This window comes from Zalophus californianus, chromosome 7 (genome assembly GCF_009762305.2).
Source record: "Zalophus californianus isolate mZalCal1 chromosome 7, mZalCal1.pri.v2, whole genome shotgun sequence".
NCBI lineage: Eukaryota > Metazoa > Chordata > Mammalia > Carnivora > Otariidae > Zalophus > Zalophus californianus.
In genome coordinates, this window is record NC_045601.1 from 108,669,246 (window position 1) to 108,693,712 (window position 24,467).

The following is a 24,467-nucleotide window of genomic DNA, read 5'->3' on the forward strand; positions in this document are numbered from 1 at the left end:
AGGGCCCCACTGAAGGAGATTTTAGTCCTTGTCCCCCCAGAGCATAGCCTCCCAGCTACTGTGCACTGAGGTGGGTGAGCTGCGGCTGTGTTTTTTGTCATGAACCCCTCAGCCCTTAAGGCAGCTGGGGTGAAATAACTTTTTATTCCTTCTAAATTCCCCTTTATCACTCCTCCATGTACATTTCACCCCCCCTCCCACTCCTCTTCCCATCTCTTAGCCCCCAGTCTTCAGGCTACTTTTGTAGAAGGCCCTAGTGGGCAATGAAAAAGCCTGAATAAAATGAGGACAAAAATTACAGTCAGTCGATCTGTAAGTAGTATCGAGGTGGGCTTGGGTGGAGTCAAAGCCGGTGGTCGCAGGAAAGTCTGTTGGTTTCATTTACCAGTCTTCCACACCCCCTCCCCCACCCACACCCCACCAGTCAGGGGTTGGTTCTGTTCAGAATTCCTCTGTCCCTTTCTTCATCTCCTGGTTTTGCCTGCCGATTGGAAATATGAGTGGGGTAGTCACTTTCTCTCTTTCTTTCCTTTGGTTTCCTAGGTTTTTGGGTCCACTGCAATGACTCAAAGCTGAATGTATGCAGTGTCGAGGAAGTGTGCAAAACTCAAGCCTACATCCTTTTTTACACTCAAAGAACAGTTCAGGGCAATGCAAGAATTTCAGAAACCCAACTCCAAGCTCAGGTGCAGTCCAGCAACAACGATGAGGGCAGACCACGGCCCTTCCCCTGAATGGGAGGCACGTTTCAAGGACTGGCTTGCTTTTAAACTATTGGTGTTCGTATATCTTTCCTCTTACAGGAAATAAGGTTTAGTGCAGGAACAGAGTACTAGGTTTGCCTCACTGGGACTACAGCAGAGAAGGTGCTAGGTGACTCATGTTCTATCATAAAATCTGTAGTCACTTTCTTTTGAATGGATTTGGGAATTCCCTCCTTTGATAACAAATCAAAAGGAGTAACTTCTATGAAGATTCTTTCATCAGTTGCTTCTGAATAGAGAGGATCTGGGTGGAGGAAAGAGGGGGTAAATTGATCATATGCAGCTGGGAGAGCAGCCATGTTTTTTTTCCATTATGCGATTCCCCCACTAATCAGGACTTCCTTGCGGCCCCAGAAGAACCCTCCTGATGTGAGCAGCCCTGGACAGAGCACGTGAGGTGGGGCCCTGGGCTGGCAGCTTGCTGGATGGGATTGGTTCCAAGGCGGGAGGTGAATAATGCTTTGTCCCCACAAAGGAAGTAAAGGGTTGAAACCCCTTTCAACCCCACAAAGGGTTGAAAACTTGCAGACTTCCTTTTTTTAGGGGAGAGCAGTGGAAGAGTGGAATGAGATGCATAGAGCAAATTTGCCCCGTGCAAAACGGGAGGTTTTTCAAGTGTCCTACCCTCCCTGCCTGCTGCTGTCATTTAATCATTCCACATCGTCTTGAGACTGGCATGAATGTCCCTTCATTCTAAAGAAGGAACAGTTCATATGGGGAAGCAATAAACTGGTCCAAGACTTGTTCTTTGTTGCATGCTGAGCCTAAGGGCACCCCTGGCTACCCAGTTCTGTAGCATGTCTCTGGTTTGGGTGTAGGGCAAGCGCATGGTTTGGTGTAAATTGGTCATTAGGCCAGTTGTCTGAGGCTGTCTCAGAACTCAGTTGAGGGTAGGCAGGGATAGCTGGTGGTCCAGGCCTTATCTGAATGCCCATCACCTGTTCTCACCTTGGTCAGCATGCAGCTTTTCTTAGCCTGCAGCTTCTTTTTGCACCTGGAGGGCTAGAACATCCTTGTTCAGCACAAGGTTTGGGAACTTCTGCTTTCGTAGGGCTTAGGAATCTGCCCCTATACATCTGAACAGTTCATTGCTGCTGGTCCTGGCCTGTTTCCTCCCAAATTTGATAATCCCTACTGTTTCTTTACCCACCTACACTCAGTCCATCGGAGAGAAAAAAAAAAAAAAAGAGAGAGTACCCTGTCCTTTACTTAAGTGCTAGTAAAATACATGTTTCTTTTTATATGGGGTCAGTGTCTAAGTGGAATGAAATTGCCCAGATGGAAACCCTCCTCCTCATCAGGCATCACTGAATTTCCCTTCTCAGTCCTGCAGTAAAAGTGAACGCAAACCGAACTCTGACTGCGGGGGCTGCTGCAGCCCACCTTTGCCTGTCACTATGAATGCTCATCTTCTGACTGAGTGTATCATATTAATGTTTCAATTCAGGGAGAAGTCACAGTTGTCACTTGAAGGAAGCAGATGTGGAGGGAGTTTGGGGAACGGTGGGAGGTTGGGAAAAGAGCGGGTAAGAATGAGGGTCGTAGCTTGGGGGGGTGTTGATGAGCCCCATTTCCAGAGCAGATCTGTAGCCTTTGCTGTTGACCTCTTTTGAGATGGACTCTCCCATAGGACCTGTCAGACAGCACTGAGACATGGAGGAAATTCAGACAGAAAATGGCTCACCCTGATAAAGAAGGGGGAGTGACTATATTTTAAATTAAACTTGCTTTTTCCAACACTGTGAGGTTTCTGTAATATTTAGCTTTTATTTGGAAGCGATAGCGTATGGCATTTTTTATGCTATTTGGTTTATATTGTCTACTGCAGGCTTCTTTGTACAAGCTTGGCCCGGGCTCACCCTCTCCTGGACACTGTTTTAAAGTGTCACAGCTGCCCATGCTGCCAGAGGCTCTGAGGTAAAGCTATACTCTAGATCCACATTTTTAAGTTGGCAGGATTGATGATGACTTCTTGTGGCAATGGAAAAGCCCATTAACTCAAAAACAAAAACAAAAAACAAGCAAAACCCCAAGGAGAGTAAAAAGGAAAATATAAATTGTGCCTCATCTTTCTTTGAATGCTATATTTGTTATTCTAGAAAAAGAGAACTTACAAATGGAAAAGAACTAAATAGAGCATCTACTTCATCCCTCAGGCTGTCCAGGGGGAAATACTTAAGAATAATGAACATTTAATGGAAAATTAAAAGATCTTCAAATTTAATTTTTAAAAATAGTTTTATACCAAATATTTATAAGAATTATTAAGCAGATTTAAGGACTTTGTGAAATAAATGCTTAACTTAGCTGGGCACCCTTGTTATCAAAATAGTAAAATTGTTTAAAATGAGTTGGAGTAGAAACCACCCCCAGAGTCCTCACTGAGCTGCGTATTCTCGAAGGTGCCCCTGCAGTCACAGACACCTCAGGTACCCAGAGGCAGCAGCACTAGACGCTGTTGAGAAGTTAGTATTTATGGAGATTTTTATTAAAGAGTTCCCTGCTGCATAAGCCAATGGCTATTGTGAGGGAAATGTCCCTTTGCCTTTAATTTATTTACATATTGGAAGTAGATGGATTTTTAGTTGCATCTTACTTTAAACTGAAACATTCTAAAGAGAAGAAGATACGAACCAGGTAGATGTTGACTAGATGCTGCCAAATCAAACCCGAGATCTCCTAACTAAACCTTACGGGGCCTGCTTCTCCAGGCAAGTAGTTAGAGTCCCGTTCCAGGAACCCTTTGTAGTTGGCTGGTGTGTTTACTTTCTGCTGTAGCCAGCCAAGATGAATGCACCGTGGCCCTCAAAAAGGATTTTTACCTCAATCTAGTTTGACCCTCATACTTGTGGTTGCCTCTGAGATGAGCAGCCATGCTAGTGTTAAAAAAAAAAAAAAAAAAAATTAGGAATGCCCTCAACAGCCAGGAACTGAAGCTCTTAGTAAATGGTGGGCAGAGCTCTTGCCAGTTTTGATCCAGCCCCGTCTCAGGCTGAGGGGGGCAGTGCCACACTGAAAAGAATTTCCAGATGTCTCTTAAAATGTCATGAATAAAATTAGAAACTGTAGTAGAAGTGTTAATGTGTCCTATGGACTCAATAGCAGAGTTTATTTTTGTTTTTAATGGCAAGGCTTCTAGAGTCAATGATTGTATGAGTTCCCTACTCTGGCTACACTTACATAGCTTCATCCAAGTGCAAGAACTAATGACGTGGATTGGCTGGCAGTGGGGCATGGCCCTGGCCAGCCCCCTGCATAAGCCTGAGAGAGGTCGACAGTAGTAAAGAAGGAAAACTTGGTTGGGATGGGGGGCGGGATGCGGGTGGGCAGGCAGGGAGGGGGGAGATGGAGTTTGTTTGACTTACTGATAAAAGCTTTGCGAACTAATTTTATACAATTCATAACATTTGGTGCCTTGTACCCAGTTATGGTTTGCATGGGATTGAAAAGATTAAGGGAAAGGATGTCGCCTTGTCATTTTGGGTGGCAAATAGGTCTGTACAGTGTAAAGGACATTTGGTATCAGACTTTTTAAAAGCATTTCATCTTGTGTGTGAAAGATAATTATTCTTACCAGCAAGTTCTAAAATTTTACTGTAATGTCCAAAATCTTTGGATTTGTGACTATTCATCAAATGGCTGCTTTTCAAGGCAGACTATGTACCCCGTTCTTCCTCACCACCCCTTTTGTGTTCTAAACATTAACTCGGTCCTTTTCGGGTAGGCTGGGAGTGCTACCTCTTCCCAAATATATACTATACCCCTATCGGGTTATACCTTATGAGTGGAAGGGTTGCTTTTCCAGCTGGTTGGGAGAGCACAAATGTTCAGAAAGGGCCTTTTTTTCTACTGTTGGGCAACTTATGGTAGAAGTTGAACAAAAATCGTTCCTCCTGAAGTATTACCTTCATTAGTTCTGAAGTTCTTTTGCACAAAATTTCAGGAAGCAGTGTAGTACGCAATCCCCTATATGTGAACCTTTAGATTGTAAGGCAAGCCAGTGCACTGTGTAATATGCAAGAGAAGGCTCAAAGAACCTGTTCCAGCACCCCACCCCCCCCGCCCCCGGTCCCTTTCCCTGGCAGGCGCCGACTGGGATGGTGCTGAGTGGCTGTGGAAGGGGAGAAGACCCAGTCCGCTCACCTGCAGAGCTGTTTACAGCCTGTTCCTTTTACTCTGACCTTAAGGTTTCCATTGAGCTCATGAGACTTCACCAAAGGGTGTTTTGAAAGCTCACCACTTGAAGCACATTTGATAATTGGTTCCTTCAGCCTAATTAGTTGAGGAGGTTATACTTTTGGAGCAAAATCTCCCATGGCAACTGAGGTGGTTTTTTTTTTTTTACTGGGTAAGTATGCATCTCCCTGGTGGTTCAGATTCTTTTTGAAATCAGCGCTAAAGCTGAAAGCGCCTTCTAAATATGACTGAGTTTAGTTTAGATCTTTCACGTTTAACCATTCTCATGGTCTAGGGCTTCGACTTTAGTGTTTATTCCTTCAACCCACACATTGCTCTAAATACACCATAGCTACTCTAGCATTGAGGCAAATGGTCATTTTTGTGGACTTTTTTCATACTTATTTCTGCTGGCATATTTCCATTTAAAATCTAACCAGGTAGTATAAGAGCTTTCTGTAGTACTATGTTAACCAGCCAGGGTTGAAAATCATGTGACAGATGTGAAATTGACTTCACTTGGGGAGAATGTTGTGTTGGAATGGTGAAAGCCAGCATTTTAATTTACAGAATTAATGACTGTTCGTCGAAATTTTGGGAAATTGTAGATTTGATAGCTTTACTTGCTAAATTCTTAACACTTTGAGGAATTAAGCCAGTTTAAATGAAACCTTACCTTGCCAGTATTACGGCTTTATAAACCAACTAACAGTAAACACTATTACTTGAAGCTAAAACATAAAAATTTTGAGTGAAATATGAATTATGCTTTGGAAGCTGCCATGTCTTAATTTTTGCTGGATTTTTATTTTCAACTTTTAAAAACTTTATAAAATAGAACTGTTCAGTTATGAGTAGATCGGGTCGCAGACTTCAAGGATCCGTTTCATACCTATGAGGAACAGGAGGTGCTGGTATTTCTTGTCTTAGCAGTGGTCTGATGCAGATCTGAAGGGGCTTAGAATATATGCTGTGGCTTCAAAGTTTCCTTCCTGGTCACCATCTGGGAGGTGATGGCTTCAAACCTAAGCCTTGCTCTTGTGTATGTGACCCTTCCTCACCTTAACACCCAGTAGGATGGGTGTTAACACCTGTCAAATCATCTGTGGTCCCAGTGTAGAAAGATTCTTAGAGGGTATTGGCTTCATGGCCTGAATTCACACACGCTCAAACTCCTCCCTAACAGATGGGACCTATCTAATTAGTGCAAGAGAATGGTGCTTTGTAAAATACATATACACAATTCTCAGATTTTTTAGCGAGATTTATGCTGGTAGGGTCAAAAAAGTGGACTGTTTCCAAAGAACTCCTAATTCTTGGACAGTGACACTATTGCGAATTTAGGGTCAGAAAACCTCTATTTCCATGTGAAGAAAGCAGCTTCCTCAAGCAGTGTCACTTTAGTGCCCACTGCCCAGGCTTGCTTACACCTTGCCTCCACTGCACATGACTGCCCTCTTTCCACCAACAAATCCCACTCGATGACAGCAACAATGCCCCCCTGGTGCCTGGAAAACCCACCTGGTGCACTAAAATGCTATGCAACACCAAATGGCTTCTTCCCCTAGTTCTGCTCAAAAGTGGAAATTCCTCAAAAATAAGTTTCACCTTATGTTGACATCAATGTACAGTGGCTACGGTTTCTTTTTTTTTTTTCCTTTTAATATGAAGCAAACCACCTGTTACAATCCATGTTTGGGGGCTTGTTCCTGTCTCTGGAGTGTGAAATATAAATTATGTTTTTATGATTTTTGTAAATCTTGACTTTTTACACCTTGTTTTTGTAAGCTGAAGTTTCTTATTAAAAGAATAAAATGATTCTTTGTGTACAGTCTTTATTCCAAATATTTGTTAAAATACCATTAGGTTATTCCTCAGGACAAGAGCAAAGATCACCCCCTGCAGAAACTTAGGAACTATGTACAGAACTTTACAGAACAGAGGATAACACTTTGGGGGCAACGTGACTGCTGACCAGAGAACGGAGTTCTGAGCAGGCTCAGTGGATAAAAGGAAATTGGGAAGGGAAGGTGCCCGTCTGTATGAAACTTCAACTTCCATCAGGTCAAGTCTTGTGCCGGTCACAGATTGGAGGCTCTGTTTTTGGAAGGTTCAAGTAGAGCACGGGGGTCCCATGTGTCTGCAATCAGACCACAGAACAACACGTGGCATTAGAACTATAAAAGCACTGGAAGGAAATTAGTAAGAGACTCAAAATTTCTTGCAACATCTGTAAACACATTTAACTAGGAATAATAGCCATGGGACTTCTGGAAGTCTCTTTCCTGTATTTTGTGAATAGATAAATTACTGCTTCTCTCAACCTCTAGAGCTCCTAGACACGCAGGGCAGTGGTTAAGTGCTTACCTATTTGGCTACACCCCTGGCTGAGGTGCCATTAGGTCAATGTCACTCAAATTCCTGGCCAGCCAAACGCCCGCGGCAAAAAGTCCCAAATTGAGGATCAAATTCCTGGAAAAAGGACATTTCATTAACCCTGTGGTCACTGAGTCACTTGTCTTTAGTTAACGAAAGATACTGGGGGAAAAGACTGACCATCACCACCCTGGAAAAACCTTCCAAGGCAAAAACACTTCTAGAATCGCAGGAACGTAGAGCTTTACAACGGTAGGCTGCCCAAGACCTACACGGTTACCGAGAGTTCGTTTCTGTAGCTAATAAGGGCAGGATCCAACGCAAAGGCCAATTAAGCACTCGCCCAGAGCCGAAAAGCCTGTTTGTGTTGGCGCCTCTTTTCCCCCTGGTCCCCCGGTCATGGTGAGATTCTCTAGACAGCCCAGTAACTCAAAAGATCGCTTCTGCCGCACGAGAACTCTCCCAGTCAAGGACCTCTCCAAAGCACAGCCAGAGCCACTAAGAGGCCAAGATGCTGGCAATATACAGGGGCCAGCCTGGGCCAAGAAGGGAAGTAGGGAAGGTAGGCAGAGGGGCTCGGAGGACCAGAACGGGACAAGATCCCGGGTCTTCGGTTACCTCCGGAAATCGTTCCTGTCGGTGGCGAAGCGGTAGACGCCCCGGAGCCAATCTCCCACGTTGTCGGGAATTTCGGGTGCTTCATTTGGCGCGCCGGGAGCGCTCACGCCGACCCCGCTGGATGCCATAGCAGCACCCTCAGGATCCGCAAGGCCTCTCCCGACGCACCGTCTGGACGTCAGCGGAGCACGCAACTTCCGGTCTCGCACTTCCGCCAGCGACTGGCCTGCAGGGGGCGCCGGTGCTCCCCCTGGGTCGGGCGCCTGGGGGAGAGGGAGAACTCCCGGGCTGCGCGGCCCGGCACTACAGTCGCCGGGTCGCGTCCCACCCCCGGCTCCCCCCGGCCTTCGGCTCGCCAACCTGGGCACCGCCACACGTGGTCTCCGAGTGACCACTTCATTGGCTCAGGAAGATGCTGAGCATGGGGCTGTCCCAGCCTGTGAGGGGTGGGCATAGGGGCTAGTTCAGCAGGGGATGCGTAGCTTTGGGGGGGTGGGGTTCCCCAAGAAAGTCTCCGTCAGAAGTGATAGATTTTGCAGGCTTAAGAGGGAGCACACCAAGTCTGTGATCTGGCCGCCTCTCCCAGGCGTGCCCCTGATTGCGTTCAGTCTAGGATTTTTAGCGGGGGAGGAGAGCCTCGCTCTCCCACCTAACAGATCACATCCCCTCCCCCTTCTCCGGGCTGCGCCATTAGCAAATGGTGCAGTGCTTCCTGGAGGTGTCGCTGTGCCCAGCCTGGAGGCTTCCGGGGGTCTTCCATGGACCGGGAAGGCGCTGACCTAAGAAAAAGCCTTCGGGTTCCGAGTCAGAAGAAGACGAGCAGGTGGGGCAGGGGGCGTCCTCCTTGGCATCGAGGGGCGTCTCCAGGCGGCCCCGCTCCCGCCCTTTGGTGGGTGCCTCCGCCTCGTCCCCAGCTCGACCCTCCTGCTCCGGACTGGATCGAAGCCGCCCCCTCTGGGTTTCCGGACTGGAGCAGGAGGCAGCGGCGAGAACGGCTGCCCGGGAGATGGTAGCGGCGTCCAGCGGGACGCAGTCTCCCTCTTCAACTCTGTCGAATCTCGCCTTCCCTGTTCCGGGCCCGGTCAGAAACGCCCATCTCAAAGCCGGGAGTCTCCCTTTCCCGGATCCGAGCGGGGCGGGCACCAGAGGCCCCGCCCCCGAGCCGTGCGCGCCGCCGCCGTCGCGACTCCTCTCCCGGGCTCCCCCGCCCCTCCCCGCCGCCGCCCACCAGAGGGCGGCCGCGTCCCCAGTCCGGGAGCGAGTCCCGCGCCGCAGCCCCAGCGGTGGCGCCGGGTGGGTTCGGGAGGCCCTTGGAGCGCTCCGGCCAGGGACGCGCGGTGAGAGCTGCGGGCCCCGAGGCTCGGGTCTGGGGGTGCGGTGGGGGGACGGGGGCGCTGCTGGAGGGACGGGACGGCGTGGGACCGGGGCGAGGGTCCCAGCCCGGGAGAATCCCCTCCTCAGCCCAGGCCAAGCCGCTGCCCCCTTCCCCTTTGATCTGCACCTTCTCCCTTACCAAGCGGCGCCCTCCCTTCCAGTGTCTGGGCCTGGCTCGAGCCGGCATTCGAATAGCGACTCTCAAAGCAGCGGGGGCAGCAGGGGCGGCCCCCCGGCAAGGCATAACGTCCGCCGCCCAAGGGCCCGGCGCAGTCCTGGCAGCAGAAGTGGTTCTCGTGCCAGCGCCGTCCCTCCGCCTCGGTGCAGCGCGGGGAGAAGATCAGCTGGGAGAGGGAGGGAGAACAGCTCATTCATTCATTCATTCACTCACTCATTCATTCACCCAATAACCACGCCTTATACCCAGTTAACGCTAAAGCACGTCTACAGACATTCCATTTGATCTACTCTTCCGCTCTCGGACGCAGGGAAGGCTGATTGGCCTAGCCAGGATCCCGCTAGCAGGTGGCACAGCCTGAAGAAGCGCGACCCCGGTCGCCTGGACTCCCAACCCAGGGTTCCGCGCGGCCTCTTATGCTGACATTATGGCAGGTCCTCGCCTGATCAGGCACAGCACTGGGCACCCGAGATGAACGGCTGTCCAACAGTCCCTGCTCCGGAGAAATTCTCTCAGTCCAAGAAAATCTGGGGGACTCCGCTTGAAGTGGGGGAGGGCACAAGGCAACGGGTCCCCACGCCCAGAACTCAAGGCCCCAGGCTGGTTCTGAGTTCTTCACTCCGCGGTACCGGCAGAGGTGTCCCCTTACACCCTGCCACGTTGGGCCCTGGGCAGCCCCCTCCAGCAATCCGCGTCGGGCCCGTACCTGGTCGCAAGCCGGGCAGCGCGGCCGCAGCAGCTCTGCATGATGACGGCCGCAGTAGAGACGCCCGTCGTGGGAGAAGTAGATGAGGTGTAGCAGGGCCTGGCCGCAGGCCTGGCAGGCAAAGCACGCCGGGTGCCAGCCGCGCGTTTCTCCGGCCGGGGCTGCGCACACTCTGTACTCCCCTGGCCTCAGCGGCTCCCTGCACTGCCGGGCGGGAGGTGGGGCGGGATGGGGGTGCTGGGCTGGACAGAGGCCGCACTCGCTCCTAGCTTCCCTCCTGGCTCTTCCACCCCAACCCCAACCTAACTGTTCTCCCCATACCCCAGGCAAGCTCACCTCCACTGCAGGCCCCACCGAGAACCCCTAAACTTGGCTTCTCTTTTTCAAGTAAGCCAAACTGTTAATCCCCAACACGCCCCCGCCCCACCCCCCACACCCCCACCCCCGTCCCTGGAGCTCGCCTCTTCTGCAGAAGTGAGAAGGCAAAGGGGAATGGGGGGGCACTACCTACCTTCTCACAGGTGTGTTCTGCCAGCTTGGGAGGTACCAGGCAGGCCACCCCCTGTCCCAGGGCCTCCCGCCTCCGCTGGGCACAGAAGAGCCGCAGCTCGGCCAGCTCATCCTCCCCAAGGGCCAGGCAGTAGCGCTCCTGCAGAAACAGGCCTCCACTGAGACTGGGAGAGCCGCAGCAGGCAAGACTGGAGCTTGACTGGAGGGAGAAGGCTTAGCTGCTGGGTCAAAGAAAAGTTGTAGAAGCTCCCAGAGGTGCAGAAGATAACAGCACAGAAGGACATTGAGGAGGAGAGGGAAGAGAGATGGAGGGGGTCTACCCCAGTCTCACCTCCCCCCAGGAATGGCCACCACTCAGGTCCTGACAGCCCACAGCACTGAGCCCTGTCACCACAAATTTAGATCCTTACCCCCAGTGAGCTGGGGCTTACTATCACTTTCTGTTTTTTTCCAATTTATGCCATGTTCTCCTGTCTTGCCCCCCTCCCTCCCGGAACTGAAGTGTAAGCCTTTAGTCTGGGCACACATAGGGCCTCAATAAATACTTGACCACACTCTCTACATTTGTACATTCCATTATCGGTTTCAAAAGTGGTTCATGTCCATTTTCTCATTTGCTCTTCAACTAAGCACTGTGGGCAGAGCAGATGCTATTGCTCCCATTATATAAACTTGAAAACGCAGGCCGGGGTCGGGGGATGACTTCTCCAATCAGTGGCATAGCCAGCCAGGCCCTAGATCCATGTTCTCTGGCTTCTGGACCCAGAGTAAATAGAGAGAGGGAGGTGAGAGCTCGGGACGCTGGAGAGAGGGAGAGACCCACATCACTGTCCTGCGGAGGCAGCTGCTGCAGGAGGATCCGAAGCCCAGGCCAGTTGGAGGCCCTGCTGGTGTCCAGGCCAGGGAGCCCCAAGCTCAGAACTTTAGGATCCTGAGGAGATGCAGCAGGAGAGGGGTGGTTAGGTTTGCCTTCCTCTTCTTTCCTCCCTCCTACTGCCACCTCTTCTCCAATCTGGAATGACTTCCAAGCACCCCCTCCTTCAAGATCAAGACAAGGACAGCTAATCCACTCTGGCATCTGTGGTCTGATTGAGGCAGGTTGGGGAGGTCCCACACCCCAAATGGCATCCTTTCTTATGCTTTAAATCACCCCCCTTTACTTCATCAGGCCAAAGCCTACAGTCTGCTTTGACAACACAGACCACCCCCCTGCCCAGAGGTAATGTGTATTCATGTGAATAAGTTTAAAGTCAAACCCCCCCCCTCTACAATCCGGAGGGGGCTGTAGAGACAGAGATTCCTGCAAAAAGAAAAGGGCCATGGGAGGCTGGGCACAGAGGCTAACTACCTTGCAGGTGATGGAAGTGGGAGGAGGTCTGTAGGATGGAGGGCACGTTGGGTCTCAGAGGGAAGGGAAGGGCTCCCACTACCTGAGCAGAAGTCTCCTCAGGGTGCTCCTCTGGCAAGTGGCCTGGGTCACTGTCTGAGTTGACTGACGGACCTGGCTCCTGAGGGCTGAGGCTCTCCCCCTCGTGGGGCCAGTCAGAGTTCAGCCCTGACATCATGACAAAGTCTGCCCAGAAAACAAGAACACCTTCCATTTATTGGCCCCTTACAATGTGCCAGGCAGTGCTAAGTGCTCTGCAGGAATTATCTCCTTCCATCCTCCCAACAACCAGAAGACATGGGTGGTATTCCTGTCCCCATTGTATAGATGGCTACACTGAGGCTCAGGGAGCATAAATGCCTGAGGTCACACAGCTAGTAAGTGGCTGAGCCAGATCTTGAGGCCAGGCCTTTTGGCTCCGGAGTTTCTGAAGCTCAAATTCTGGGGTTGCCCAAGATTGGGAAGGAGGCAAGAGGAGGCCCACAATGGAAGGAGAAGGCATTCCGCTTTTCTAGTGAGCCTTTGGGCAGACTGGCCCCTTCCTCGCCTCCCCAGCCTTAACTCCACCATCCTCATTGTGCACTGACTACCCCAGCGAGCCTGAGTCCTCCACAGCCCCAACACAGGCCCCACTTTTCCAGCTGTAGGCCCAGGCCAGGTAAAAGGACCACGTCCCCAGGAAGCCCTTCTCAGCCCCTCCAGCCTACCCCAGCTCTCCCCTTCCCTGAGCTCCAGAAATACAGTCTGCACCCCGAGGTTTAGTCCTAATGTTTCTCTTTGTGCCCTCTGCCCGTGTCAGTTCCTCGTCTAGTCTCTAAGCTCGAGGACAGAGGAAAATCTTGTGCTTCTGGCTTCTACCTATAGCAGCAATTTCCAGTTTCACCGGATAATTCTCAGCACATCTCTCCAGCCATCCTCAGGGCTGGCCCTAGCAGGACCAGAGTATCTTGGGGGTGGGGGTGACTACTGAAGTAGAAAAGGGATGGGCCCTGCCCTCAAGGGGCTCATAGTCCAGTGGCTAAGAGATGAGACCCTGCAGAATGAGGCTGGGGCTCTGGGCAGGTATATACAGTACCTTAGGAAGTAAAAGAACCAGAGCAAACTTTTCTATAATGTTTACTCTGTGCAAAGGACTATACTAGCATTTTACATAATACAATGCATCATCAAAACACTCCTATCAGGTAGTTTCTGTTATCCCATTTGATGGTTGAAACAAACTGAGGTAAACTTGCCTAAGGTCACACTAGAAAGCTGAGGGATGTCCTAGGTCGGGGTTGCCTTTGAGATCCGGGATGGATTCTGACAGCAGCTGGGCACAGGAGGGCCTCACCAAATCCCAGGCCTCTAGAAGACCCAGCTGTGGAGTTGGGAACAAGGTTTGCACTGTAACAGTTTCATTACTTCCCAGCCCTGAGCACCCACCCCCACCCACCTTCAGACGCCCTGATCCACCCGTCCCTGCTTCCACACCCATCTGCTTCCTTCCTGTTCTGTCCCTCCGGTCAGTTTCCTGTGGAAAGCAGCCAGGATGGGCTGTTTACGTTCAGGGCCAAGAGGAACCACTTCCCCTAAAAGCACCGCCCCTGCTCCAGGCAGCAAGAGGCGTTTGGGAGAGGGTCCGGCACAGGATAGGGGCCATCTGGGACCTCAGAGTGGATTTACACCCTCTCTTCCAGGTTATAGTTTGTATGAAATTGCCGCCCACAGAAACAATGCTCAGAAATCAGCTCTCACCCCTCACCCTTCCTTCCCCCTCGCCCCACCTCCACTCAGTACTGGACCAGGTCTTACTAACATGCTAGATTCCTTCAAGAATTCCCCTCCCCTCAGGGATGAACCCCTTCTCACCCCACCCCCACCCCGGCGCAGGTGCAACCGGGCTCAAGAGTTCCACCTTCCCAATTCACCCCTGCCCTCGAGGGCAGAGCCTGCGCGGCCCTAGGGACTGGGGAGGTAAAAGGATGGGAAGGTTTTCCGCGGACAGTGAGAGGGAGAAGAGAAGTGTCCGGTCCCGCCAAGTACCCTCTCGACAGATCCCCAAAGTTTTTCTTGGACTTCCCCGGGAGTCAGCTGGCGTTCCCAGTCTGGCTGCTGGGAGTTTACGGGAGGGAATGGGATTCCGCTGGGGTCTCACCCTCGCTGCGCGGCGGCGTCCGTGCCGTTCTGGACAGACCCCGCCGTCGGTCCCCCCACCCAGTCCCCACCCCGAGGCCTCCCCGACTGCCTCTGCCCGCCCCGGGAGCGCGGCCCTTCCTCTCCCACGCCCCTGCCCGCCCCTCCCTGACTGGCAGAGCTGGAGGCTCGGGAGCGGTTCTGGAGTTGCAGCCTGAAGGAAAGAATTTGGGGGATCTCAGGGTGGAAAGTGTGCAGGCTCCACTGCCCCCCTCCCCACTCCCAGGGGTGTAGCGCCGGCACCGCGCCCCAGCGGGGACAGGGCGGACACCTGGGAGCCGAACGGAAAGCTTTTCGGAGCCTGCAGGTCCCTCCCAGACCCTCCCGCGGGTCTTCTAGCCCCGCCCCTCTCTGGGTGTCCTCACCCTCACCCAGTTGCCTCCGCCGGTCCCCAGCCCTTTTTTAGGGAGCCCTTGTCTTGCCCTTCTCTCTTCTGTCCCTTCAAGTCCTTCCCCCATCTTTTTTGTCTCTCCCCCACCCCGGTCCATTTTCTGATCCCGGGAGTGGAAACCTCTGGTCCCATCTCCGATTCCCTCCTCAGCCCCGCCCTAAGCCTCCGCGCCCCGCCCCGCCCCCGCCCCGCCCCCTCGGGGCTAGCTCCGCTGCTGGTCCGCAGCGCCCTCTGGCGTCTGCGCATGCTCCCTGCTCCCGACTGCAAAGTCCTCCAAAGGGACCTTCTAGGCTGCGCGCCGGTCGCCCCCGATCGGGTCCGCCCGCCTGCAGCGTCTCGTTGGTGCTGCCGGTGACCTCCGACCCCGCAGCCGCGGGGCGGGGCGGGGAGGCCTTAGCTCCGGGCGGGCGGCGGCTGCTGCAGCGGGACCCGGGAGCGGGGCCCGGCGCCGCCCGGGACGCGGGGCGATGTGAGTCGGGGCGCGGCGGGGCGGGGACGAGGCGGTTCCACCGAGGCCGCGCCGCGCCACAGTCTCCGCTCCCTCCCGAGGAAGCCCTGGGCGGGCGGGCGGTGGAGTCCCGGGGCTGGGGGCGGGGATCCAGGGAGGCGCGCGGCCCCAACCTCCCCCATTGCTTCCCGGTATCTGTAGAAATTCCCCTGACAACCCCGCAACCTAAATCTGTCGCTCACTCCCCAGGACCACCCCACCCCCACCCCCGGACACACCTTCGCTTGTCCTGGAGCCCTTGGAACCCCCCTCAGTCCTGCGAATTCTCCTGGTAATGCCCGCAAAGCCACCGTTCTCCGGGATGCCCCCAAATGCTTCCAGAGCTCTGCGGTTCCTCTGATCCTGCATACGCCCCATTCTCCCTGCACCATGCTAAAATGCAAAAAACTTGCCCACGATTTCCCGAGCTCTCATATATTTTGAGTCCCCATAACCTACCCTGACACTCCCAACTACAGTCCACACCTATCCCAGACCAGAGCCCCTTCTTCCTGTCCCAGCCAATGTAACCCCCCCCACTGAAGTGTCATGATATATTCTGATATCTTAAAGACATGTCTTAAAGGCACCCTCCCCCATCTTGCAACCCTATAATTCTTGGTTTCACCCCGACTCCCTATTGGTGGTTCAAGCCTCAGTATTTTCCCAGCTGCCTGTCTTTAGGCTGTGCACACCTCCCTCAGCCTGCTTCCTTCTAGAGAATAAGCCAGGCCAGGAGGGTGGGGGGTCCTTTAACCTGGGAAGTTGTAGGTGGAAGCAGAGCACAAGAGGCCCTGGGAAAAGATACTGCCTTTGGAAAGCAGAAGGGTGGGATTTCAAGGATCTCCAAGGTTCTGGCTTGTCAACTTGTCCACCTGGGGCTCAGATCTCTGAAATTTTGATTTATTATTAGCATTTACATTAGAATTTTAGGCCTTTTGGAGCTTGGGGGACAGAAAATTTATCAAGCTTCCAAATGTGAAATTGAGGGAGCTTAGCTTGTCCTGGAAGAGGCAAATGTCCATTTTCGTGATCTTTTTCCTATGTGCTTACCTTTAGAAGTTATTTAAGGGAGAATCCTCACCGTTTACAGATGTTTCCCTTGAAAACTAAGGCCTTGAGGTGGGAGGTGGGGGATTGCCTTGCCAGAGTCTCCCAGATAGTGGCCACAAAACAGACTAGAATGTTGGTTTCCTGAATCTTAAGCCAGCGTTCTTTCCAATACATCACAGTGTCCTTTGGAGAAAGTTCTCTGTAGAGTTAAAGTTCTCTGCAAAGGTAAGGTGGTGGTTTTGGTGTTGGTTGTAAGGGGATTCAGATGGGTTCTAGAGGCAACTGAAAAGGCTGCCTCAGACTTCAAAATCATTGCTACTAGGGGAGTCACTCTCAGGGCCTGTGGGGCTTGGAATTTGTGGCCCTTTTGCCCTTGATCTCACTTTCTTCGTTGTGTTTCTGTCCCATTAGGACCTGGAACAGATATCCAGGTGGGATGGACTGACAGCAAGTGAGTTTCATTAACAGCTGGGGGTGAGGATGGAAGGTTTCCACTAACCTGTGGTCTTTGTCTCCTGTGCTAGGTGAGCCCCAGGTGTGTCCCGGAGGGATCCAGGTGACTTCTCTGCAGACTGCTTGCCATGATGCCCCACCAAGAACAGGGGGAATAAAGTGGGGGTCCTTCCCCATGCCCCTCCCATGGTCAGCTCCCCGATGGCCTGGGTGAGGTGAGAGCTGTGTATAGAAGCCACTTTTCTGGAGTTTTCCAAATTGGGTGGAATGGGGGATACAGGTCAGGATTGTTTAAGACTTTACACATACAGTGGGAGTTTTGAAAGGATATCTGATCTTACAGATTCTTTTTTTTTTTTTAAGATATATTTATTTATTTTAGAGAGAGGGAGCACAAGCAGGAGGGTCAGAGGAAGAGGGAGAAAGAGAATCCTAAGCAGGCTCCATGCTCAGCATGGAGCCTGATGCAGGGCTCGATCTCATATGACTTTGAGATTACAGCCTGAACTGAAATCAGGAGTCAGAGGCTTAGCCCACTGAGCCACCCAGGTGCCCCTTACAGATTCATTTCTTGCATCAAGTTGCAGTCCCTTCTGGTTGGGATTGTTCTGTGCATTTGTTTGCTCCCTTAGGTCACTCCAGCTTGGTGGTCTTCCCATTCTAGACAGAGGCTCAACTGTTGTGACATATAATCCAAGTGTTGTAATCCTGGAGGGAAAAGCCAGATAGTAAGGCCTCTGGTCTCCCCTTTAGACAAAGGGGAGCAACCTGAGCATTAATTTTTTTAAGGAAGAAATACCTAGTCAAGGTTTTAAAAAAATGTGCTCTGTTACAAGTTCAATCTTCTTACTGTATCTTTTGAGCATGATGTGCCTCATGGAAGAGAATATCAGAAAGATAAATTTGAAGTAGATGTTGGGATGATGGTGAGGGAAGAAAAGAGAATTTGGGTGATGTGGGAAGGGTGAGATGGAAAAGAAGGGAAAAAAAAGGTCCAGGCCAAAGTGTGGGGGACCCCCAAGTTACAGTTTCTGTGCTGAATCTGGATGAGGGACCAGGACTGGCACCCTCTGAAGTTAATCACTTCTTCTGGTCCCCTGCCTTTTTATTTATTTATTTATTTATTTGCGAGAGAGGGAGGGAGAGAGAGCACGAGTGGGGGGGGAGCAGAGGGAGAGGGAGAAACAGACTCACACTGAGCATGGAGCTCGACGCGGGGCTCGATCCTACAACCCCAAGATCATGACCTGAGCTGAAATCAAGAGTCGGACACCTAACCGACTGAGCCACCCAGGCACCCCTCCCTGCTTTATCCATGCTTTTCCTGCTGCCCAGACTTCCCTTCGCTTTCATTACATCAGTCAAAATCTTCCCTTCTCAAGGTCCAGATCAGATGTTACCTCTGAGAAGCTCTCTTCCATCCCTCTGTCAGCATTAATCTTTAACACATCCTAACTTGAATTAATGTTTATTCAGTGCATGTCTGGCCCTGGATTGAGAATGTGAATTAGAGGAGAGACAGGGTCCTACTATGTCCAAGAGTAGGTGATCACACTGAGGTGGTTCTGCCAGAGTCCCCAGAGAGGGGCTCTTTGGAGCTGACCTTGATGACCTTATCCCTTACGTTTTGCCCTAGGGCGGACTTGCTGCTCTGACACCATGGGGAGCTGCTGCAGCTGCCTGAACAGAGACAGCGTCCCAGACAACCACCCCACCAAGTTCAAGGTACCCACAGCTCCCTCCTCTCCCAAACTCCCAGCATGGCCTCCTGGGCTCAGGCCAACCTGTCCAGCCTTTGCCTCCCTAGAGAAGGTGAAGCGACAGGCTAAGGTGGTGGCTCATTAAGACTCCTCAGGGGCCCAGGCCACTGTGCATTGTGTGGCTCTCTTACCAAGAATGAAGAAATACTGGGATGCAAAAATCGTGCTTTTGGAACATTCACTCCCAGTATCCCTTTGTTGCTTTACATATAATTTTTTTTGGAGAAACCAACAAAAGTCTACGTGTGTGAGTTAATATACATAAAGTATGCGTAACACACAGTAAGGCCTACATTAGCGTTTGCTGTTGGCTTTGGGAAGCTAAGGCCAGGCCCGGTGGACCTGGGCACCCCCTGGCCCCTGCCACCACTCACCTCCCTGTAGAGGCGTCCCCTCCTCACTCCCAGCTTGTTGAGGCACAGCGTCTCCTGCTCGCCAGAAGAGGGAGCCCTTGGCAATGTCCTCGAGTTGGGGAGGTGGTGGAGGAGGTCTGTGTTCTGTCGCCCGGGGCCTTAAGATTTTGAGCTTGTGACGGAACCCGTCCTCCATTAGCATCTGGTCCTTGGGCACAAGCCATGGACCGTTGAGGTCCTGTAACCTTGGTCATCAAACCATCTGACCTTGGAGGTCAGCCGACCATCCCTCCTGCCCGAGCGACAAGGCTGAGGCCTAGGGAAGGGCGGTGGGTCAGTGGCACTGTTTCATCCGCTTGGGCTCCCACTGCCACGTGGCTCAGGGACCCCTTGTTGGACTCACCCGCTGACCCTCCTGTTCCCTGCCCGCCAGGTAACTAATGTGGATGACGAGGGGGTGGAGCTGGGCTCCGGGGTCATGGAGCTGACGCAGAGCGAGCTGGTGCTGCACCTGCATCGGCGCGAGGCTGTCCGCTGGCCCTACCTCTGCCTGCGGCGCTATGGCTACGACTCAAACCTCTTCTCCTTTGAGAGCGGCCGCCGGTGTCAGACAGGCCAGGGTGAGTAGGGCTCCTGCCGCGCGCTGGGCCGGGGGCTTGTGCGCCTGCGCGGGTACCAGGGCAGGAAGCCAGAGCTCAGGGGACCGTGGGCGAGCCTGTTGACTTGGCAGGTGTTGCCCGGAGAAGGGAAGGGTGATGGCCAAGAGCGCAGACTAAGTGGACTCCCAGGCCAGTGCTCTCTCTCCTCAGGCACTGCGGCTGCGGTCTGGGTCCTCTCGTGGGGGCATTTGTTGCACAGCTCATGAGAAAGAGCCAGTACTCCCAGGCCAGAACCCATCTGCGAAAGCAAGCGATTCCTCCTTCCTTGGTTACTCCAGTTTCGAGGGATTCCTTGTCCCCTCTGTAGGAACAGACTTTCTTCTGAGCCCCCAGGTCATGTACTCTGGAGCCCATGAATAATGACGGGTCAGGCTGGAAGCTCTGCTTACCTGACTTGGGAATGATAGGCTTGGGGAGGCCGGACTCTTTGGGTCTCTGATGTACAGACTAAGCCCCGAGAGGTTAATCTTTGTCTCCTGTCACCTGGAATGTGATGTATTCTCCCTTCCTCCCCTTCTTCCCCGCAGCCAGGGGTCAGAGAGTAGTGGTCGTTTCGGGAAGTCAAGGCCAGAGCCCGTCAAGGCCCCTTGAAGGAAGAGCATGGTCTGGGCTTATCTCCTAGAGCCCAGACCTGAGCTCTGCAGAAGGAACCCAGCCCGGGCTTGCGTTAGATGCAGTCAGGGCTGTGACTGCGGGGGTGGCATGAACAGGCTTCTCTGATGAGGCCACCGTCACAGCAGTGAGTCTCTGACGTGCTGTTGCTGGGAGCCTTCCCCTCCATGTGTCTTCCCCTCTGGGCTCCTGAGGCAGAGGAGCTTACACTGGCTGAGCAGAAAGAGGACAGGAAGGGGCGTCTCATCGTGGTGTTTCGCCCACACTTGGGATTCCAGAGGGGCGGCCCTGGGCCCCCTACGCCGGCTTCTCCTAAGACTTCAGGCTTTCCCACCCTTTCCTGGCCCCTAATGTATCTTTGCCAGAAAAGTCCTTTTCCTTCTCCTTCCGTCTACCCTTGCTGCCTCATTCCTGCAAACCTCGGTTGTCCCCTATCCCAGGCTGGTTTTATTGATCTTTGTTGTGGATATATGCATGCACGCACCCCAAGTAGCCTCCCCTAAGTGCCGGGCCCCCCTGTTGCCCGATGGAGTGTGCAGAATCCCAGGCTGGCCCAACACCCCAGGGGCATCTCTGGAGCCCTTGAATCGCAGGTACTCAGCCCAGTGCCGCCGTCCCTGGGACTGTGAACTGCTGCGTTGCAGTCTGAGGGGCTATAAGGGCAGCTGCATGGAAGAGCCGCCTGGTGGCCTGGCCCTGTGTGCCCTAGCGAGTCTGCCCATTCATTCTTCCTTTCTGCATCAGGGGCCTATCCAGAGCAGATGTGCTCTCTCTGGCCAGGCACTGGGCTAAGTGCCCAGTGAACAAGCAGTGAACAGGACAGACTCTGCTGCCTTCAAAGAGCTTGGACATGGTTGGGCATCGAGCCGAGGGTTGGGCTCGATTTTCTCCAGGCAGCAAAGGGTGATAGGCGGAGGGAGATGGGGGCTGCGTGTGAAGTGGAATAGTCACTCATCTGACACAGTGGCGCCCCAACCTTATCTGCAGCGTAGACCCCCAGGGGGTGCCTGAAACCACAGATGGTACCGAACCCGTACATACCATGTATTTTCCTATACACGGTGAGAGGTTAACAACAATAATAAGGTAAAACAATTAGAGCAATGTACTGTAATAAAAGTTACGTGAACGTGGTCTGTCTCTCAAAATACGGTACTTTGCTCACCCTTCTTGTGAAGACGTGGGAAGAAAACATGCCTATGTGATGCGGGAATCGAGGTGAGTGACGTAAGCAGCGCGAGGTAGCTGACAGTATGTCTGCTTCCGGACCCCGGTTGACCGGGGGTCCCTGAACCCGCAGAAAGCAAAACTGTGGATAAGGGGCAGCTACTCTCCTTTTCTGCTTTGATGTTGACTTCTCCTCCCCTCACCTGTGAGCATGACCAAGCCGTGGAGGAGTGCAGGTGAGGTATGAGATCTCTAGCCGATGGTCATGGTTAGTGGCGGGGGCAGCAGGGGGCCTCGGGCCCAGCTCCTCCTGGAGCTCTTGGATCTTAGGGTGTGCTCTGGATGAGGAGGGGCCCTCCTGCCCCCTGCAGGCCTGGCACGTCATGCGTCTGTTCAGCTTCTCCAGTGCTTGCCTGTCGGCACATGGTCAGAGGAGCCTCAGTTCTTTCTCTCCCCCTTCAGGGATATTTGCCTTCAAGTGCTCCCGGGCCGAGGAGATCTTCAACCTGCTTCAGGACCTGATGCAGTGCAACAGCATCAGTGTGATGGAGGAGCCGGCCGTCATCACCCGCCACAACCACCCGGCTGAGCTCGGCCTCCCTCGGGCACCGCAGCCTCCCAGTGGTGAGGAGACCCCCTCCTCAGCCTCCACGCCTGTACACACAGGCACAGACCCAGGAAGTGCCAGGCCTGGAGGCACAAGTCAGGCAGGCAGGTGGGACAGCTGGGCGACCCAGCCTTCCAGGACAGTCGCCCGCCATCTGATGACTCTTGGGAATGAATAAGTCCTGGTCTGGGCCATTCAGGTGACTCAGGCTGAGGCTGGGGAGTCCTGGGCCTTGTAATGACTGATGGTCCGGGAGCAGACAGGAAGACATTGAGTTTCCATGGAAACTGCAGTCTGGAGCTATTTTGCTTCCTTCCTTCTGTCTACTGGGTCATACCCGTCTACCTTTCCTGATTGGGTGCAGGCATCTTCGCCTGTGACTGTTTTTCTGGAGAGGCTCCCACACCTTCTCCTTGTTTATTCCCTGAGTCCACACTGAGCTCCTGCTCGGTGTTCTGCTCTCCATGGGCTGGCCCATGGGGGGCGGAAGATAGAGAAATGCAGTCCCTGATGTCTGGGAGCTTCCCTGGAGCTCACTGGCAGAGCTAGAATGAGGTGAAGGGACAGTTCAGTGATGACAAGGTGGCCTTAAGTGTTTCAGCTAAGCCTGGACTGGGGGAAGTGGGGCTCATGCCAAGCTTTGAGGGAAGGGGCAGGGTTAGAAGAACAGAGAGGTGAAAGAGAATGAGGGCTCCCGGGTCAGCGGGGCTAACCACCTGGTGGGCCCTGGGAGTGTCTCCCCTCCCCCAGAGGACTCCCGGGACACCACATGCGCAGTCGCAGGTGGTTGTCAGGTAGTGTAAGGACCCCCCCTCCCCGACATGGGCTTGTCTCCTGTGTGCCCAGCTCTAGGTTACACTGTCTCCAGCTTCTCCAATGGCTTCCTTGGCTGCCCGGGAGAGGGCCCGAGATTCTCAGCTCCCCGGCGCCCCTCGACAAGCAGCCTGCGACACCCCTCGCTTGGGGAAGAGTCCACTCATGCTCTCATTGCCCCTGATGAGCAGGTGAGCAAGCAGCTGCCCTGCTCCTCCCCATTGGTCTGGGTGGGGAGGGGGGAGTCAGGAAACATGGCCCCTCCTAAGGATCATGGGAAGGGAAGAGAATCGATAGGGTCCCTTACTGTCCGGAAAAGGGTTGCAGCTTCCCTGGGAAGTTTGGAGGACCAGGAAGAGAGGGAAACTCCAGCTCTTCTCCCCTGTGCTTCTCTTATGCTGTCCCTTCTGCTCTCTCCTTCCCTGCCCTTGCGCCCTCCTGCTTCACTCGGACCCCTTCCCCCAGTCTCATACCTATGTCAACACGCCAGCCAGTGAGGATGACCACCGCAGGAGCCGGCATTGCCTGCAGCCCCTGCCCGAGGGCCAGGCGCCATTCCCCCCCCAGCCTGGGGGCCCTGACGCCCGGGACCCCCAGGTGTTCCTGCAGCCAGGCCAGGTGAAGTTCGTGCTGGGCCCCACCCCTGCTCGGCGGCACATGATGAAATGCCAGGGCCTCTGCCCCAGCCTGCATGATGCCCCCCCCCCACAACAACAACAACGAGGGCGCTTCCGAGTGCCCAGCCCAGCCCAAGTGCACCTACGAGAATGTCAGCGCAGGGCTGCGGCCAGGGGCCAGCTGGAGACTGAGCACGGAGGAGCCAGGCTGGAACGGCCTTGCCCACCGCCGGGCCGCCCTGCTGCACTATGAGAACCTGCCCTCCCTGCCCCCTGTGTGGGAGAGCCACACCCAGCAGCTGGGGGAAGAGGCTGGGGATGACGGAGACTCAAGGGACGGCCTCACTCCCTCCTCCAATGGCTTCCCTGATGGCGAGGAGGATGAGACCCCACTGCAGAAGCGCACCAGCACCCGGGCTGCCCTCCGTAGCCACGGCAGCTTCCCTGTGCCACTGACCCGCCGCCGAGGCTCCCCAAGGGTCTTCAACTTTGATTTCCGCCGGCCGGGGCCCGAGCCCCCCAGGCAGCTCAACTACATCCAGGTGGAGCTGAAGGGCTGGGGTGGAGACCGCCCCAAGGGGCCCCAGAACCCTTCGCTTCCCCGAGCCCCCGTGTCCGCCGCCCACCCTCCCCGCAGCTCAGACTCCTATGCCGTGATTGACCTCAAAAAGACCGTGGCCATGTCTAACCTGCAGAGGGCGCTGCCCCAAGACGATGGTACTGCCAGGAAAACCAGGCACAACAGCACCGACTTGCCTCTGTAGGGACTCCCTCGCGCCCCGCCTCGCACTCAGTCCCCTGAACCCACGGCCCCCGGGTTTCAGGTTGCTTTGCAGAAGGGCTCCAAGGTGGAACCAGACGCTTCCCTGCGCCGGCTGGCGTCCCCAAAGATAGCCACTGAGTCTCCTGGTCTCCCAGGTTGGGGAGAGAAGAGGGGTGACCAGGCGAGGAGGGAGTCATGACGGAAACTGTGAAGGGTTCCTCGGATGCATTTAGCACCCTCCCGTTATGTCCATCTGTCTTGTCTGTCGTCTGTGTGTTCTCTTTGGTTGAAATTTTGGAACATTTTGTACCTGTTGATTTTATTTATCAGTTTATTTTTCTATTTATTGTTTTAAATGTAATTTAACATATTTATTATTAATATAATTATTTTTAAATTCTGGCTTGGTGGGTGATGTCCTGTTCTTAGGGAGTCATTTCGGGCATGGTTCTGGGTGGGAGTAGGGGA

At 53.5% G+C, this 24,467-nt stretch overlaps 4 protein-coding genes across 13 annotated transcripts in view; 2 read left to right on the forward strand and 2 right to left on the reverse strand.

The window, feature by feature from the left end:
- Positions 1-6,605, forward strand: part of USP49 (ubiquitin specific peptidase 49) — an 82,023-nt gene extending 75,418 nt beyond the window's left edge. For 2 of the 5 annotated variants that reach the window (XM_027602409.2, XM_027602405.2), the window contains exon 7: positions 544-6,605. In XM_027602409.2, coding sequence (XP_027458210.1) covers positions 544-734 — 191 coding nt within the window. In that variant the 3' untranslated portion in view covers positions 735-6,605. The remainder of the gene's footprint in view (positions 1-543) is intronic. The other 3 variants (XR_003521456.2, XR_003521457.1, XM_027602406.2) reach the window with 3 other exon arrangements.
- Positions 6,606-6,758: 153 nt separating this feature from the next.
- TOMM6 (translocase of outer mitochondrial membrane 6) lies at positions 6,759-8,133 on the reverse strand. The gene is made up of 3 exons (XM_027602421.2): positions 7,935-8,133; positions 7,308-7,412; positions 6,759-7,080 (listed from the first exon to the last, which is right to left on the reverse strand). The coding sequence occupies exons 1-2, from the start codon at positions 8,060-8,062 to the stop codon at positions 7,316-7,318; spliced, it is 225 nt and encodes a 74-aa protein (XP_027458222.1). The 5' UTR covers positions 8,063-8,133; the 3' UTR covers positions 6,759-7,080; positions 7,308-7,315.
- Positions 8,134-8,595: 462 nt separating this feature from the next.
- PRICKLE4 (prickle planar cell polarity protein 4) lies at positions 8,596-14,757 on the reverse strand. Of its 6 annotated transcripts, none has more exons than XM_027602414.1 (8): positions 14,630-14,757; positions 13,325-13,449; positions 12,133-12,275; positions 11,526-11,633; positions 10,704-10,841; positions 10,193-10,396; positions 9,448-9,652; positions 8,596-9,001 (listed from the first exon to the last, which is right to left on the reverse strand). In XM_027602414.1, exons 3-8 carry the CDS (start codon positions 12,265-12,267, stop codon positions 8,625-8,627), a joined length of 1,167 nt encoding a protein of 388 aa, XP_027458215.1. In that variant the 5' UTR covers positions 12,268-12,275; positions 13,325-13,449; positions 14,630-14,757; the 3' UTR covers positions 8,596-8,624. The 6 variants fall into 6 exon arrangements, with proteins under 6 accessions (XP_027458215.1, XP_027458218.1, XP_027458216.1 ...); XM_027602417.1 differs by having other exon boundaries at positions 14,636-14,754; XM_027602415.1 differs by lacking the exon at positions 14,630-14,757 and adding an exon at positions 14,227-14,292.
- Positions 14,758-15,041: 284 nt separating this feature from the next.
- On the forward strand, positions 15,042-24,401 carry FRS3 (fibroblast growth factor receptor substrate 3). The gene is given in 8 exon segments (XM_027602410.2): positions 15,042-15,124; positions 16,720-16,863; positions 18,285-18,373; positions 19,195-19,381; positions 21,662-21,823; positions 22,653-22,810; positions 23,085-23,315; positions 23,317-24,401. Coding segments are annotated over 6 exon segments (1,488 nt in total). The 5' UTR covers positions 15,042-15,124; positions 16,720-16,863; positions 18,285-18,307; the 3' UTR covers positions 24,001-24,401.
- Positions 24,402-24,467: the final 66 nt, after the last annotated feature.

Coding starts and splice junctions, on each gene's coding strand:
- TOMM6 (XM_027602421.2), bottom strand. CDS start 8,062: ATGGCATCCAGCGGGGTCGGCGTGAGCGCTCCCGGCGCGCCAAATGAA. Junction 7,413..7,934: donor GACAGGAACGATTTCCGGAG/GTAACCGAAGAC, acceptor TCCTTTTTCCAG/GAATTTGATCCTCAATTTGG.
- PRICKLE4 (XM_027602413.1), bottom strand. CDS start 11,780: ATGCCAGAGTGGATTAGCTGTCCTTGTCTTGATCTTGAAGGAGGGGGT. Junction 10,397..10,703: donor CAGAACACACCTGTGAGAAG/GTAGGTAGTGCC, acceptor CCCGCCCGGCAG/TGCAGGGAGCCGCTGAGGCC. Junction 9,002..9,447: donor GGAAGGGAGGGCGCCGCTTG/GTAAGGGAGAAG, acceptor GGCCCGGAACAG/GGAAGGCGAGATTCGACAGA.